The 14,358-nt window shown below is 40.4% G+C and overlaps 1 protein-coding gene across 3 annotated transcripts in view; it reads right to left on the bottom strand.

Annotated features, from left to right (window-relative positions):
• Positions 1-14,358, bottom strand: part of tprb (translocated promoter region b, nuclear basket protein) — a 24,480-nt gene extending 10,122 nt beyond the window's left edge. For all 3 annotated transcript variants that reach the window (XM_084355218.1, XM_084355219.1, XM_084355220.1), the window contains exons 1-35: positions 14,197-14,358; positions 13,712-13,816; positions 13,542-13,615; positions 12,609-12,705; positions 12,387-12,490; positions 12,049-12,213; positions 11,653-11,745; positions 11,427-11,507; positions 11,018-11,105; positions 10,724-10,864; positions 10,464-10,564; positions 9,911-10,108; positions 9,540-9,647; positions 9,200-9,426; positions 8,872-9,035; positions 8,544-8,686; positions 7,874-8,022; positions 7,538-7,700; positions 7,292-7,426; positions 7,066-7,206; positions 6,609-6,777; positions 5,891-6,057; positions 5,147-5,299; positions 4,880-4,996; positions 4,026-4,229; positions 3,599-3,786; positions 3,328-3,475; positions 2,809-2,946; positions 2,504-2,635; positions 2,194-2,324; positions 1,851-2,061; positions 1,547-1,693; positions 1,147-1,345; positions 800-993; positions 164-237 (exon numbers count right to left, since the gene is read on the bottom strand). In XM_084355218.1, coding sequence (XP_084211344.1) covers positions 164-237; positions 800-993; positions 1,147-1,345; positions 1,547-1,693; positions 1,851-2,061; positions 2,194-2,324; positions 2,504-2,635; positions 2,809-2,946; positions 3,328-3,475; positions 3,599-3,786; positions 4,026-4,229; positions 4,880-4,996; positions 5,147-5,299; positions 5,891-6,057; positions 6,609-6,777; positions 7,066-7,206; positions 7,292-7,426; positions 7,538-7,700; positions 7,874-8,022; positions 8,544-8,686; positions 8,872-9,035; positions 9,200-9,426; positions 9,540-9,647; positions 9,911-10,108; positions 10,464-10,564; positions 10,724-10,864; positions 11,018-11,105; positions 11,427-11,507; positions 11,653-11,745; positions 12,049-12,213; positions 12,387-12,490; positions 12,609-12,705; positions 13,542-13,615; positions 13,712-13,816; positions 14,197-14,347 — 5,000 coding nt within the window. In that variant the 5' untranslated portion in view covers positions 14,348-14,358. The remainder of the gene's footprint in view (positions 1-163; positions 238-799; positions 994-1,146; positions 1,346-1,546; positions 1,694-1,850; positions 2,062-2,193; positions 2,325-2,503; positions 2,636-2,808; positions 2,947-3,327; positions 3,476-3,598; positions 3,787-4,025; positions 4,230-4,879; positions 4,997-5,146; positions 5,300-5,890; positions 6,058-6,608; positions 6,778-7,065; positions 7,207-7,291; positions 7,427-7,537; positions 7,701-7,873; positions 8,023-8,543; positions 8,687-8,871; positions 9,036-9,199; positions 9,427-9,539; positions 9,648-9,910; positions 10,109-10,463; positions 10,565-10,723; positions 10,865-11,017; positions 11,106-11,426; positions 11,508-11,652; positions 11,746-12,048; positions 12,214-12,386; positions 12,491-12,608; positions 12,706-13,541; positions 13,616-13,711; positions 13,817-14,196) is intronic.

Below are 14,358 nucleotides of genomic sequence, written 5' to 3'. Positions count from 1 at the left end.
ATTGACTCTAAAATAATATACATTCAATTTAAGAAAGACCTGGACAAGTCAAAGCAAGTGTTTAAAGGAGATCCAGATCTGTAGATGAGACTTTTATAAACCAATGCTGTACTGCAGTGTAATCTTTAAAACAATAAGCAGTTTTAATGGTTGGGTATCATACCTGCCCCTGTCTGCAGCTGGGGTTGTCTTTAGACTGATCTGCCTCTGTTCTGTGCTCCTCTGCTGCTCCTGGTTCTGAAAATCAGGACAAAAAGCAAAGTCACAATGAAGATCAACAAGACGTCGAAAGTAATGATACTTCAATCAGAATGGCAACAATGTCACTTGACATTCTTTTTAGACATCAGGAAGCTGCCATTCTCTGATATTTTATCAGTACATTGCCCATTGAGAAGCAGTTGTCCATTAAAATGACGTAGGACCAAACTCTTCATGATCTCTGGCTCTAAGAACAAAACCTAAAAAGTTAAGGCAAATTTGACATTGATGAAAAGTTCTAACTTCCACCCCTTGTCTTGACATCCTGTTTTTAGCATACTTTTGTACAGTGAATGCAGTCTTTTTAGGAAGCTGTTTTTGTTCTGTCTTAGCAACCTGCATCAAACGCTGACTACATGCAACATGGTTCCTCAGATCTTTTAGATACAAGTAAAATAATCTAAGTTTGTTTAGTATAGTCAAACATGATGGGCTAAATGTTACATCTTCCCCACTGCAACGTGTTAAACTTCAGCTGACAGCATTCAGTGAAAAACTAAAATGTCTGGCTTGTGAAAACTTTAAAGCAGACTCTGACCTTGCTGGGACCTGCCTCAGGTGGCTCATCTCTCTGTTCTTGTCTCTCCTGTTGGCCTCGCAGGTCTCTCAGCTCTCTCTCCTGTCGACTCAGGCGGCCCTCGTATTGAGACTTGAGAGCGCTCACTCGCACCTCCAGCTCCTCACGCTGTTGCTTTAGCTCCTCATTTTCCTTCTGAAGCTGGTCTTTGGAGGCTGGACATAGATTAAGGTTTTAAAATTTAGGGCTGAGATTCAAAAAATAAATAAAAAGCAGAACTACAATATGGCAAAACAGAAGAGACGGATCTATGAAAAATATAATTTATCACTGGTCCATTTGATGTAATATGAGGGACAACCTCTCACCTATAAGCTGATTGATCTTCTGCTTGGCAAAAACAATGGCCTTCCTGGTCTTCTCCTCCTTCTCAGTCATCTGCTGTCTCAGCGTGTCTTCCTGAGAAACTTTATCCTGCAGATCCTGCCTCAGCCTGGTCAGTTCTGCCTGCAGCCTGGCGGTCTGTTCTTGGGCATTACGCCCCTCAGTTTCACGCTCTGTAACCACCTGTCACAGGTCAAGAAGACATGATACAAATGAATGTCTGAATGAATATAGAAAACACAAACTTATTTGGTATAGAACCGTCTATATACTGCCTTTTTATGAATATTTTTGCAGTGATGTAAACTGTTAGTTATGCAAGCGACTACAAAGTAACTACAAAGGAGACAGTTCAAAGGGTTTGGCTGAAACTTGGTGTTTAACCTTGTTGACGTTCTCAAGCTGTCCTTCCAGCTCTCTGGTCTTAGCTTCGGCCTGGCTCAGAGAATCTCTGAGGCTCTGCAGCTCCTGAACTGATGCTTGACGAGCCTCTTCTTCTTGGGATGGGCCTGCTGCAGCCTCAGCAACCATCTACGGGAAACGCAGTATGAAAAATTAATTATGCTAAAAACAGCATAACAGGGGTGGCTTTAAGCGACTAGTCAAAATATATCGAAACATACAATACAACCATTAACTTTTTGTTGAAAGACTAAGGCTCTGAGAATAACAGCTACTGATCTCTCACCTTGTCATGTTCCACTTTGAGTTCATCGTACTGAGTTTTATAACGCCGTCCAATCTTCTTGACCTGGGTGATAGTCCGCACCTTCTCCTGGAGCTCCTGGTTCTTGGTCTCAACGTCCTTCTTCAGCGTATTCCTCTCATCATTTACCTTACTTATATTGTCACGCAAGTTCTGCATCTGGCTTTGGAGGGATGTGGTCAGATTATTGGTCCTTGATAGAGAGAAAAGAAGTGGTTGTGAAAATGTAGTGGCAGAAAAGAACCAGTAGGAATGGAGAAAGAAAAGGTTATCACATATGCTGCTTAATAAAAATTCAGCAGATAAATCATTCATAATCCCTCACCTTACAGCCTCTGCTTTAAGTCTGGAGTTCTCCTCATTGAGCTGCTGAATGCGTTTGAGATGCGCCTCCTTCTCTAAGTGCAGACGTTTATACTCTTCTGGATCTGAATCTTTTTGCTGGCTCACCAAATGCTAAAAGAACATGAGAAGAAGTTGTTTTTATTTGTAATGTTTTATCATTTTACACCAGTAACACTTCTTTTCTTTATAACATATTTAAAGTAGTAAGACATCTACTTTTCCAATGACAGATGTATTTTTCCTCTTCAACATTATACATTTTTTAATTTCTTTCTAGTCCTTTCACTGACCTGAGTACGAGCTTTCCAGCGCTTGATCTCCTCTTCCAGTATCTTCTTCTCTGCCTGCAGCATGCCACTCTTCTCGCTCAGCTCAGAGTTAGCCTGCTGCAGCGGCATGATGTCTGACTCAAGCTTTTGTAGCTGAAACACAGAAGGTGAGCTGAAAAGACTGGATTTGGGAGTTCACCCAGGAGTACTTCTCAAAAACGTCAACAGCTTCTAATACCACGATACTAGAGTAAATCCAGAGTATATTATAGGACAGGATATCATATGCAACGCAACAAATTCAATTTTTTTCTTTAAAAAGATACCTTAGCTTGGGTTTGCTGCAGTTCTTGCTCAATCTTGTCCTTCTCCTCTCTCAGCATCTTGTTGGTCTCCATCAGGATGCTCATCGTCTCTGTCTTCTTCATCAGCTCATCGTGCTGAGCCAGGGTCTTCGCTGTCACCTGAGTAAGAATATCATTGGGCTTTTAGTCTAGGTTTGAGTCCTATTACCCAGGTTAGACTTGTATGAATATATGTCTTCTTATTGTTATTATTGACTATATTGCCCTTGACCTCACATCCTTGGAGGAAAGTGAGCAAACTGAGGATTTATTAACAAAGATAAACAAACTGTCCAAGAAAAGAGATTCTCAATTTTCTTTTAATCAACCAACTCAATTAACTGGTATAAAAAAAATATTGACAGATATTGTTTTTAGTGGTCAGGAGTCAAAAAATACAAACATCCGAGCCTGCCAGCTAGCTTGTTCACTACACCTGCAATGTCACATTCTGACCTTGCTGAAGAAAAAGTTTTGTCAGCAACATTATCTGTAAAGTACCTGCATCCTCTCCTTTGAGGCACTTAAGCTGTCCTGCACCTCCTTCAACTCTCGTTCCATATGCTCCACCCTCAGACGGTAACGCAAACTCTCCCCTTGAGCAACTTCAAAACGAGACTCTGCAATCTCCTTCTCCCGACGAACAAACCTGCGATGGAGAACAAATAAGGATACCAAAAATAGTGAAGGACATTTTTTTTTTTTTTTTTTCAATTTACTATATAGACTTCATTTGACTCTTTAAGTACAAGAAGGGAAGAAAGTGCTTTACCTGAGAATCTCTAGGACTTGATCTTGAGATTTGCCCTCTTCAGACAGGGAGATGTTCATTGAACTTTCACTGGCAGCACGTTGCAAATTGTCAGCCATCTTGCTGCTCATCGTCTGGATCTGTTCATGCAGGAGGGTGTTCTGCCTCTGCAACTCCTCATTGCGGCTCTCCATCTTGGATGTCTCCTCCTTTGATACGAACAGAGAAATTTCAATCGAAATGTTATTACTTTAATTTCTATTAAAGACAAATGATAAGTAGTAGCTGAACAAAATAATTATAACACCTTAAAATATGATCAAATTCAATGTCCCTGATATAAATGTCTTATAATATGCAGTTTTACTGTGAAAGAGATGTTCCTGTGATTTTATCTAATCCTGACTGGTCACCACCTATATGTGCATCATTCTCCTCAACAACTGACCTTGAGGATCTTCTCCTGCTCCTCCCAGGAGACCCTTGCCTCCAGAAGCTCAGCACTGATCCTTTGGGCTCTCTCCTCCAGCTGGTGTCTGAGCTCGACGGCCTGCAGGGCCTGAGCCTTAGCAGCCTGCAGGGCCTCTACGTCTGCGGCATGCAGCATCATCTCCCGCTCATACTTATCTTGTGCTTCAGCTGCCAGCTTCGCCTGGGAAACGGAAAAAACAACAACGAAATAACGATTTGCTATCGTCCTCAGATGTTAAAGTAAAAGCGTGTAATTGCACTTGCCCTTTTGGTTGCCATTGGAAAACCTGACAGTGGGATAATTAAATGTCACTCAAGTCTTTTCATTGCCTGATCCATCTCGACATCTGGTTGGCAGTTTTACTAGATGTTTTAGCGATATAGTAAGCTGTTTTTAACATTACTTGATGTTTCTTCTTGCTTTGTGATCACTCAGAGAGGTATGCTGAGACAGGAGCTCTACGCAGATTTTAAAGAATTTGACAGAATATAACAGGATACAATGAACCTCTGCTCCCAATGGAATAGCCTTTTATTTCTGAGATATATAACTAGTTGTACAGAGAGATATTTTATGAAATCCATATTATGTGAAATACTATGAGTAAAATATGTACATGAGGAAAATGTGTTTTTTCCCCAGTTTATTCTGGAGGAAATTTCTTTTAAAAGTTATTAGAAAACAGGAAATGAAATAGAGATAAATATTGGATACGTTGATTTCAATTACATTAAAAAAGTGATTGTATAGGCCTCAAACCTGTAACATTCCCATAAAATAAGAAATGTTCATTGTAATCCTTGATATAAAATTGCATAAGAGCTGCTTACCTGCTCCTGGCTGTCTTTTAGAGCCTGCTGCTGGTGGGCTTCAGATACCGCCACTTGCTGAAGCACTGACTGGTGATCTGCCTGGGCACTGCTGAGACTTCTCCTCAGACCGTTTATCTAAAATGATGTATAATGTCAAATAAAACTGAACATTAAAATGAAAAATTTGTTTTAGCATCTACATTTCTCTTACATTTTAAAAAGGAGATTGGCAGCATTTTGAATCAATATGTATAAAAATAGCTTAAAATGTGAGATGGAATATACCTGCTCCTCCAGAGAGGCCTGGGCTCTCCTCTTCTGCTCCTCCAACTCCTGTTTCTCCTTCGCTGCTTCCAGAAGCTTCTCCTCCAGCCTGCGGTGCTGCTGCTCAGCCTCCTTCATACGAACTTCAATGGATGAGCGTGCTTGTTCTGTTACCTGGTTAAAAAGAAAAAAACATTTATTACATTTCAATCATATAAATCAAAATTTCCCACTGTGCAATAATATCCCAAATGTTTTTCAGAGGTAAAAGCTAAGACATACATCACTAATTGCTGAAATTCAGATGAAAATGTAACATTTTGGCTTGTTTTAAATAAAAAAATTCAACTGTGCACATTTGGGAAAGTCAGGTTTCTAGCCAACACAACACCCAAATACTATGAGGTGAGAAAAAAATTAACAACCTAGTCCAACAACCTTTAAGTAAGCCATGTAATTGCTTAATTGGCAGGAAAAATGCTGACAACTTCTGTCAACTGAAGATTATATCATGAATACCTGGTAGACAATTGCCCAGGAAAACCAAATCATGCAATAAAAAGTAATGATAATAAATTTCCACACTTTGGCACTTAATGTCAGATAATTACCACAGATGTGTGAGCAATTATGTGGGAAGCAGGCAATCCTGTATTATATTTGCACAAGTATTTATGATTTTTTTTAATCGTTTTTGTGGTTGCGGTCAATTGCTTTGACTGAGACGTGGCACGCTGACAAGCAGTGTGGATTTTTCTTTTGCACCTGTTTCTCTTTGTCCAGGGACTCCTCCAGGCTCTGAGCCATGGCTCTGTACTGCTCCATGCTAGAGGTGGCAGCCCTGAGGTTCTCTGCCAGCTCCTCTGCCCGGGTTTCAGCCAGCCGCAGGCGGCTCTGTAGGTCCTCTCTGTCTTGATCTGAACCCTGCAGGCCTAAAAACCAGGACGAAGCAGTGCCAGAGGTAAGAAATGAAATTTGACAACAGTACAATTAGTATGTGCCTTAAAGAGGGGAGGGAGGATGTATTGTGGATAAATGAAAACACCATTACATTGTTAAGAGTCTGTGCTTAAAAACTCATTGGATTTTATATTTGATCTGTCTCATATAAACTGTTAAAAGAACCATAGCATCTTAGCATATATATATTTTTTTAAAAAGTAGGTCAAGTATAAAACTGGGTCAGTCGAGAAGGAAAAAGGACAGAACTTGTAAAATTGGGCAATTTACTTGTCTTATTAGCGTCCCAAAAATGCAAACAAGCATGTAAATGGTCAGAGTAGCACACAATAATTACAGACAGTAACTTTACAAGATGCTTTAAATGATTTGATTCCAAAGATGTTAACCAAGGTATTGTTTTGCTTGAATTTGAGGTCATGGGATTTAATGAGGACCAGGGAAAGCACGATATGTTTAGGCCTGTGCATGGATTACTATGTGTATTGTAATGCTGGTTACGTTCTTCTGGGTTTGTGCTAACCTCTGAGAATGGGTGTAGAGGGGGAGCTGAGGGGGTGACGAGCTTCGCTGCTGCCTTGTTGCAGCCTGAGGGTGTTGAGCTCCAACTCGGCAGTGTTCAGCAGCTCCTTGGTCTTCTGTTGTAAGGCCACCTGTGTCTCCAGCTGCCTCTTTGCATCCATCAACTGGATCTGTACATGATTAAAATTATGTTGTACGGTAAACAAAATATTCAATGGCTGTTCCATTTGATCTATATTCATGAGCTGGGGTGAGTCTAGGCATGGACTTTAATTTTCAAAGAAGGTGTGTTTCAAGATTAAATAAGGTGGTACATTGTTCCTCAAAGACAGTAAACAGTATTGATTTATTAGTACTCAACAACAGCTCGGACTCAGACTTAAGCAAATGTGATTTAGGTGCAACACCCTTGTATAATGGCGGAAAAAAGATGGTCAATGATTCAAAGTTTTTCTTACTTCCTGGTTTCTGCTGAGCAGGTGGCGCTGCTCTACCTCGTTCTCCAGCCTCTTCTGCAGCTGGGAGATCTCACGTTCTTGCTTCTCCAACTGGCTGTTTAGACGCTGACGTGTATCAGTCTCCGAACGCTCAAGAGTGGCCTAAAAGAAGGCAGCAGTTATGACTTTGAACTGTGTTTATGTGAGCTTGACACAATGAGCAAGAAATATCACACTTATGGATTACCTGAATGGTCTGGAGGTTGGTCAGAAGCAGGTTCTGGGTCTGTTGTTGGCCCAGGATTGTCTCCTTCTCCTGATTCAGCCTGGACTCCACCAGCTTCAGCATGTCTCTTTCCTTTCGCAGGCTCTCAGCGTGGCCCTAAGAAACAGGAGGAGATAAGACAAGAAGACTCAGCATTAAAAGGCAAAGAAAACAAACTTGGGCATAGACACCACGAAAAAGGACACAGTTGTTGTAATGAATACAAACCTCAGCCATGGCCACCTTCTCTTTGGCAGCTCTCAAATCCTCATTCAAAGTGTGGATGGTCTGCTCATGCTTTTGCGTAGCAGCGGACATCTTCTGTTCTTTCTCTCTAAGGGAAGCGATCTCTTTCCTGTAGCTCTCAACGTTGTCTTGCAGCATCTCATACCTGATGTTTTTGACACAGATATCCTTTTAAGTGACATATGTGCTCTCCTATGTACTTTTAAAACATATTATGGGGTGAGTAAACTAGAAAAAGCAATGAAGGTCTAGAGTTACATCAGAATAGTAGTTACTTTTTAAATGCAAGCTGTTGCTGCTCATGTTTTTCACACTAACCTCTTGGATGCAAACTCTAGCTGGGTGGATATCTTGGCATTCTGGGAGTGTAGGTCAGAAAGCTGCTCCTGGAGCTTCTCATTCTGCTCCATCAGTGCTTTGTCACTCACCACACGCTCCTTCTTATAGGTGGAGAAGACCTCCTGCAACTGAAGATGCAACCAGACAGAATTTGTTTAGTGTCAACAGTTAGTTATTTTTTATCTGAGAAATACCATTTTTAAATGGGTGACAAACACATGTTACTCCAGGCTTTGACCCATTCCTATGAGAGTACTTTCGAGTGTTTTCACTCACATAAACCTAAATCCTTTTCAGCTTAGCTTCTTTCTTATTTGTGCACTTGACACTGTTGCACTCTTTAACTTTACTCCACTTCATTCACATAACAACTGATCTCTTAGTAAAGACACATTGCCATCTAGTGGCAGAGTCATAAGTGAATACATACATAAATACAGTTCTACAGATAGCCTTGCTATTTTTCAGTGATCAAATCTGGACAGCTGATGCTATGAGAGCAGATAACCTACGCTGCTGAGATTAACACACTCAATAAAAACACTTCTTATGTCTACATCTGTTGTATATTTGCTGCTGGCAGCTGCAGTAAAAATTGTGAAAATATCAGTTTAAATGCTGTCTGCAAATTTGAAAATATGGCACTCACCTGTCGCAAAGCTGCCTTGGCCTCCAATGCTTCAGTTGACTCTGTTGCCATGGAGACAAGCGCAGTGGGTGTTCCAGTGGCGGGAATGGATGAAGGTGAGCGACGGGGGGTGGAAGTCAGGGAGAACTCCTCAGGTGGTGCACCTTCAGGAAAACAATCAGAAGTTCAGTCAAATATGAAAAATCCCAGCAATGTATTAGGGCAATTTGTGCTGCTGACTGAAACTAAACAATGCTTTGTACCATAATCGAAGCAGCTAAATGTGCAAGCACGGGATGTCATGTATTCTGTCAACAGAATGTAATTTGGTTCCTCTTGTGTCCGTTACCTTGCTGTGGGAAGCTGACTCCAGTTGCCTGAGCCAGCAGCACACGGTACATGTCCCTTTGCCTGACGATGGACTCAGTCATCTTGACCTGTTGGCTGCGTTGCTCTTTCAGGGACTCCAGCTCAGTCTGGGCTTTGTTCAAACTCTGCTCCAGTTCACCTCGCCTGTAACAGTTCATACTTCTTAGCCCAACTAACAATTTGACGTCTTAAGATAATAATGGATTTGTGAATATAACAACAGGTTGTTTTAAAAGTTGCCATGCGTGATCCTAAGCATGTCTTTCCTCACACAAAAAAAATTCAAGTCAGCACACATTCTAACATACTTATTGCCAGTGGCCTCAAACTCCTCCTTCTCCTGGGCATCACTGAGCTCTCTGAGGGCCACCAGAAGACGCTGGTTCTGCTTCTGTAGCTCCTCTACACTGCGGAAGGTCACCAGGTGTTGGCTGATCACCTCTGATGTGCTGCTGACGTCGGCCGAGCTCACCTCCTCCTCATGAACAACATGGTTTCCACGAGCCTCTTCCAGCTCGATCAGCAGCACACGCACCTGAGAGGAAAGACAAAGGATGGAAAATAGAAAAATAAGAATGCTGAGAAATCTGATAATGCATATTTTACAGGCATTATTTTTAAACCTGGAGGAAAAAATTGAAAACGCACCTGCTGGGCCATGTCTACCAGCTGCAGTTCACACCTCTGGTTGTCCCTTTCCATAACTGAGGAGCGCTTGTTAGCTTCGTCAGCCTCCTTCTGCAGACGGTGCACCTCCTTAAGTAAACACACATAAAACATTTTTTTTTAAATAAAATACTAATTGTAGTATTATTATACATTTTTTCTTTACCAACCAGTATTGATCAGTATTATTTTTCATTTTGGTCCACTGAGAAATGTATTTACTCATTTATCATACTAACCATAAAATTTGCACGCATTAAGCATGTAATGACCAACACAACACAAATGAATCTATGATGGAGGAAAAGCACACATGTAACCTAATAAAATGTTGTCTTTTCTGCATTACTCACCTTAACAGCCTGCTCCAGCTTGGCAGAAAGACTGGCCACTGACTTCTGCATGCGCTCGTGTTCGTCCCTTTGCCGTTTGAGGATGGGGGCTTTTGCTTCCACTTCCTGCACAATGTCATCCAGGTACTTGTTGACCCGTTTGTTCTCCAAACGCTCCAACTGCAGCTGCTCTTGGCTCTCCACATATGCTGTATACAACTGAAAATACAGATTACAGCTTGTATCAAAACAAGACAGCCCAAAAGGGAAACAACTTTGCTGTACTAAGTTAGTTCAACACAGCAAGTAGATAACAACTAGCTAATATCGCTTAATAGCCCCATAAACGTGCATTCTAAATGCAACAGTCCTACACTGAGGTATTTCCAAGTCAAAAACAAACCAAGTATCAACTTAACTTGGTTTACCGACTGCATTACATCGATTATTGTAGCAGTCCGTTGCAACGTATCAATAACAAACCAATTTTCACAAGGCATAACCTTGGATCCATTTCCAAATTCTACTAGTATCTAATTAAGTGATTTGGGTGTTGAAATTCAGTTGCACATACCTCTGTCAGCTTCATGCCAGGCTTGATCTTGGATACAGCAGCTGCTGTTGGAGACATTGTTGTCATTTGTTCCTCTGTGAGCACAGATGTACCAACAGGGCCTGGACATTCAAACAGTAGAGGAGAGATCACAGGTTAAAGTTGCTGATTTAAGAAAAGCAAACATTCAGGGATTTTCTTTATTTTAAATCCAAGAAAGTTGAGTTTAGGATGTCCACAATGTAAAAAGTGCAATGAAGGCAAAAATCACCCCAACAAACCTCTGAGTTTAGAACTTGACAGCAGCTCATTGGCATTGTCCAACTCTTTCTCAAGAACCTGGATCCTCTCCTTTAGCTCAGCAACACTCTTGTCTGTGGCACCATTCATCTCCTGCACCTTCTCCTCAAGGGCCTTGTTGGCTGAGGCAGAAGAAGTAAACAGGACAACCATCAGCAAATAGCAATAACTGGAAACTACATTAACAGTTAAACCACTAAGCAAAATGTGTCTGAAGAAGTCGAGCACTAAATAATGGGAATGGTAGTAGTGGTCATAGTGTGATAGCCTTGCACCTTCTCCAGCATCCTTCAGCAGTTTATGCAGCTCTTCCACTGCCCGACCCAGCTCCTCACTTTTTGCCTCAGAATCTGCTGCTGCTCCCTGTCACCACAACAACGGGGTTAGTGTTGGTAAAAGAATGGCAAAGGAACTTAAACATAACAGTCCTGGCTGGTACTACATTACTATCTTCACATACATGAAAGGTGATTTTAGAAGTTTAAAAAAATAATATCAAAAAGTTATTGCTGTGATTTCACCATTAAAAACCTCACTAATCACAAATTCGAGAAGTCATTTGGTACTTGAATATTCTAAAAGATGTGAAACAGTGATACTTCCTGGACTGAAATTAATCATTGGGAGTAAATTCTTTGTTGGTACAAAGTGAGGCATCACATCGGATTCTTGTCATAGCCGTACCTTGTATAGATTGGAAAGTTTAATGTTGGCATTCAGCTCATTTCTGAACTTTTTCTCCATGGTGACTTGCTGTTCCTTGGCCTAGAATGAGTAAAAACCCGGTCATACACACTGATTAGTTTGTTGCAGAATATACAGTACAGGACAAAAATTGAATTCTTGTTTCTGTGTAAATGAAGACAGGGTGAAAACTTGGGATAGGCTGTAAGAAATACCACACACATACTTCTTTTAGTTTGCTGACCAACTCCTCACTCTGTTTCTGATGGTTTTCATTTGAAGTCTTCAAACTGCTCACTTGGTCTTGGAGTCTTTTTAACTGAAAGTCAAAAGGAAGAAAACTTCAGTAAAGACCGTAAGAGATGATGGTAATCATTCATAACTGAAGAAAGTACTTAAATTGACTCAGTACATAAAGAAGCAGAGCACTGGGCAGGAACAGTGATCTGTACCAAGTACCAACCATGTACCATGTCTATTGCAAAACTGCTGTCTATACATATAAAGTGATGTACTTCAACAAAATGAAATACTGTCGTGCCAACGTTTTCTGTTCATCCATCCAGCCATCATAGCTTATTTCCTCCATGTCATTTAGCTTTATAAACAAGAAGAGACATGCCTCATCTTCCTTGTTTTCCAGGTTGCATTTCAGTTCCAGGATCTCGTTTCCTTTCTGTCGGGACAGGGACAACATCTCCTCACTCTTAGCCTTCAACTCTTCATTCAGCCAAGATGTTTGGCCGTTCAGCAGCTCCTTCTCTTGTTCCATTCGCTTCTCCTTGTACTGTAAAGGCAAAACAAAACAACTGAATTCAGAGACTTGTTTAAAAGGGAATATGCTGACTTTAGTAGGCAGTTATAGCCATTTACAAAGTCATTTCATCCACAGAAAACTCTGATGTTAAGATATTATATATAAAAAAAAAAAATCATAGTAAAAATGACAAGAACGCTCACTTTAATGTTGACTTCAGCTGCTTCAAGTTCATCTAACTTCATCTGCAGGGCCATCTTAGAGGTGCTGACTTCCACCAACTTATCATTGAGTTGCCTGAGGTCATCTAGTGGAGCAACAGAAATAACACAAGTGCCAAGAGCAAGAGCCAGTTAGTATTTAAAAAACAGAAACAAAAAGAAAAGCTTTAACAAATGTCTAAAGTCTAATTCATCTATCCATACCATTTAAATGCTCCACTTCCAAGGATCTTCTCTCCAGTGTTCGCAGAAGCTCTCGCTTTTCTGTCTCCAGTTCCTCTTTGGCTTTTGCCAGCAAAGTCTAAACACATGAAACATTTTTACCATAGGGATTGCAAACACAACTTTCAAATGAAGCGTTTCATACAGACTATATGTGAAAATTTGGTGACAACAATATACCATTCAGTGAGTTCAACTATAAAGTTAATTGAAAAAGTTGGTCCATTCTTCAACATGGAGTTGAAGCATTTCCAATACATTTTTCTCTCCAGGTACTGTATGCCAATAGGAAATTCAAAGAATCACACGATAAAACCGAATGCAAAACAACAAAAACAATGATGGATGTTTTTTTATATGCTTTAGGAGACACTTGTTGACAAAAGCTTCTTAAAAGTGTTGTGTGGATGATCATTGATGTGTTGACAGAGGCTTGATCAAATTAGAAAAATACAGCAAACAAATGTAGGCAAGTCTTAACATCTGGAATATATACAGAAATAGAACTGTACTAAAGTTAGCAGATAAGTTGATTGAGTGTAGACAGACATCACCCATACTGCAACTATTACAGCAGCACCGCTAATTACATGTAAGTCATCACCATGTAGGGTGGCTGGAACTAAGGATTATTTCATTATCAGTTAATCTGCCGATTATTTTCACAACTCATAAATCAATCATTTAGCCCACAAAAGATCAAAAAAATTGAAAAAAATCTGGTCACAATTTTCCAATGATGTCTTCAAATTATTTCTTTTGTCCAACCAACAGTCCAAAACTCAAAGACTCATTTACTATCATAAACTTCTGTAAAACGTGGCAGCAGCACATATTAACACAGAATATGACCACACAGTAACATGACTGAAACAAATTGATTATTATGATCATGGCTGATTTTCTTTGCCTTACCTTCTCTGATGACAACCTCTCTTGACCGGATTCATATTCCCTGTTCTTCTCACGCACAGTTTTAAGTTCATCGTCTGAAAGGAGGATTTGAAGGAAGTCAATATCATGAAGTAATACAACCCAGAAGAGCTGAGTCGAGCTAATGTTACAGTACGTTCAGTTACTCTTACCAAGCTTGGTAAACTCCTCTTTGAGTTTAAGATGATCTTGAGTCTGGGACAAAAACTCCTCCTGACATTGAGCGAGCTGTTTCACTTTTTCAAAGAAGTGTTGCTCTGTAGGAAGGTTAGCAGAAACAGACATTAAACGTTAGGACAGTTAGCTGGATACCTCTACTTCATTCAGTCATTTACTGTTCAATGTCATCTTGTTTATGTCAATGCTCACAGCTAGCATGTAGGTTAGCTAAGGCTAGCATTAGCAACAAATCGTGGTAGATGATAGCGGGCAGTTTGACCTAACGTTAGCTTTAGTACACACTCTGTAAGCCATTGATAGAAATCCAACACAATTTACAACGTGAGGTTAATGTGTTAGTATATTTAAAGTTAAATTATGAAGTTTAACTTTGTGCCGTTAACCGACATGTGTGCATGATGAGCAAAGCAAAACACTTTAGCACCGCTAACTATCAAAATTCCAGGCTTTATCTTACCGCTGTCAACCCGAAATTGTTCCTGCTGTGCTTTCAGAGAATCGATTTCATATTGCTGATCCGAAAGAATCCTCTCCAGTTTGTTTTGAACTGTTTTTGGTAACTTAGATATCTCGGCGCTCTCCAACTCCTGCAGCAGCAGTGCCGCCATTTTTGCGACAA

This window comes from Pagrus pagrus (assembly GCF_965226575.1).
Source record: "Pagrus pagrus genome assembly, chromosome: 6".
Classification (NCBI taxonomy): Eukaryota; Metazoa; Chordata; class Actinopteri; order Spariformes; family Sparidae; genus Pagrus; species Pagrus pagrus.
Note: the sequence above shows the minus strand (reverse complement) of the source record. Positions and strands in the feature narration are given on the sequence as shown.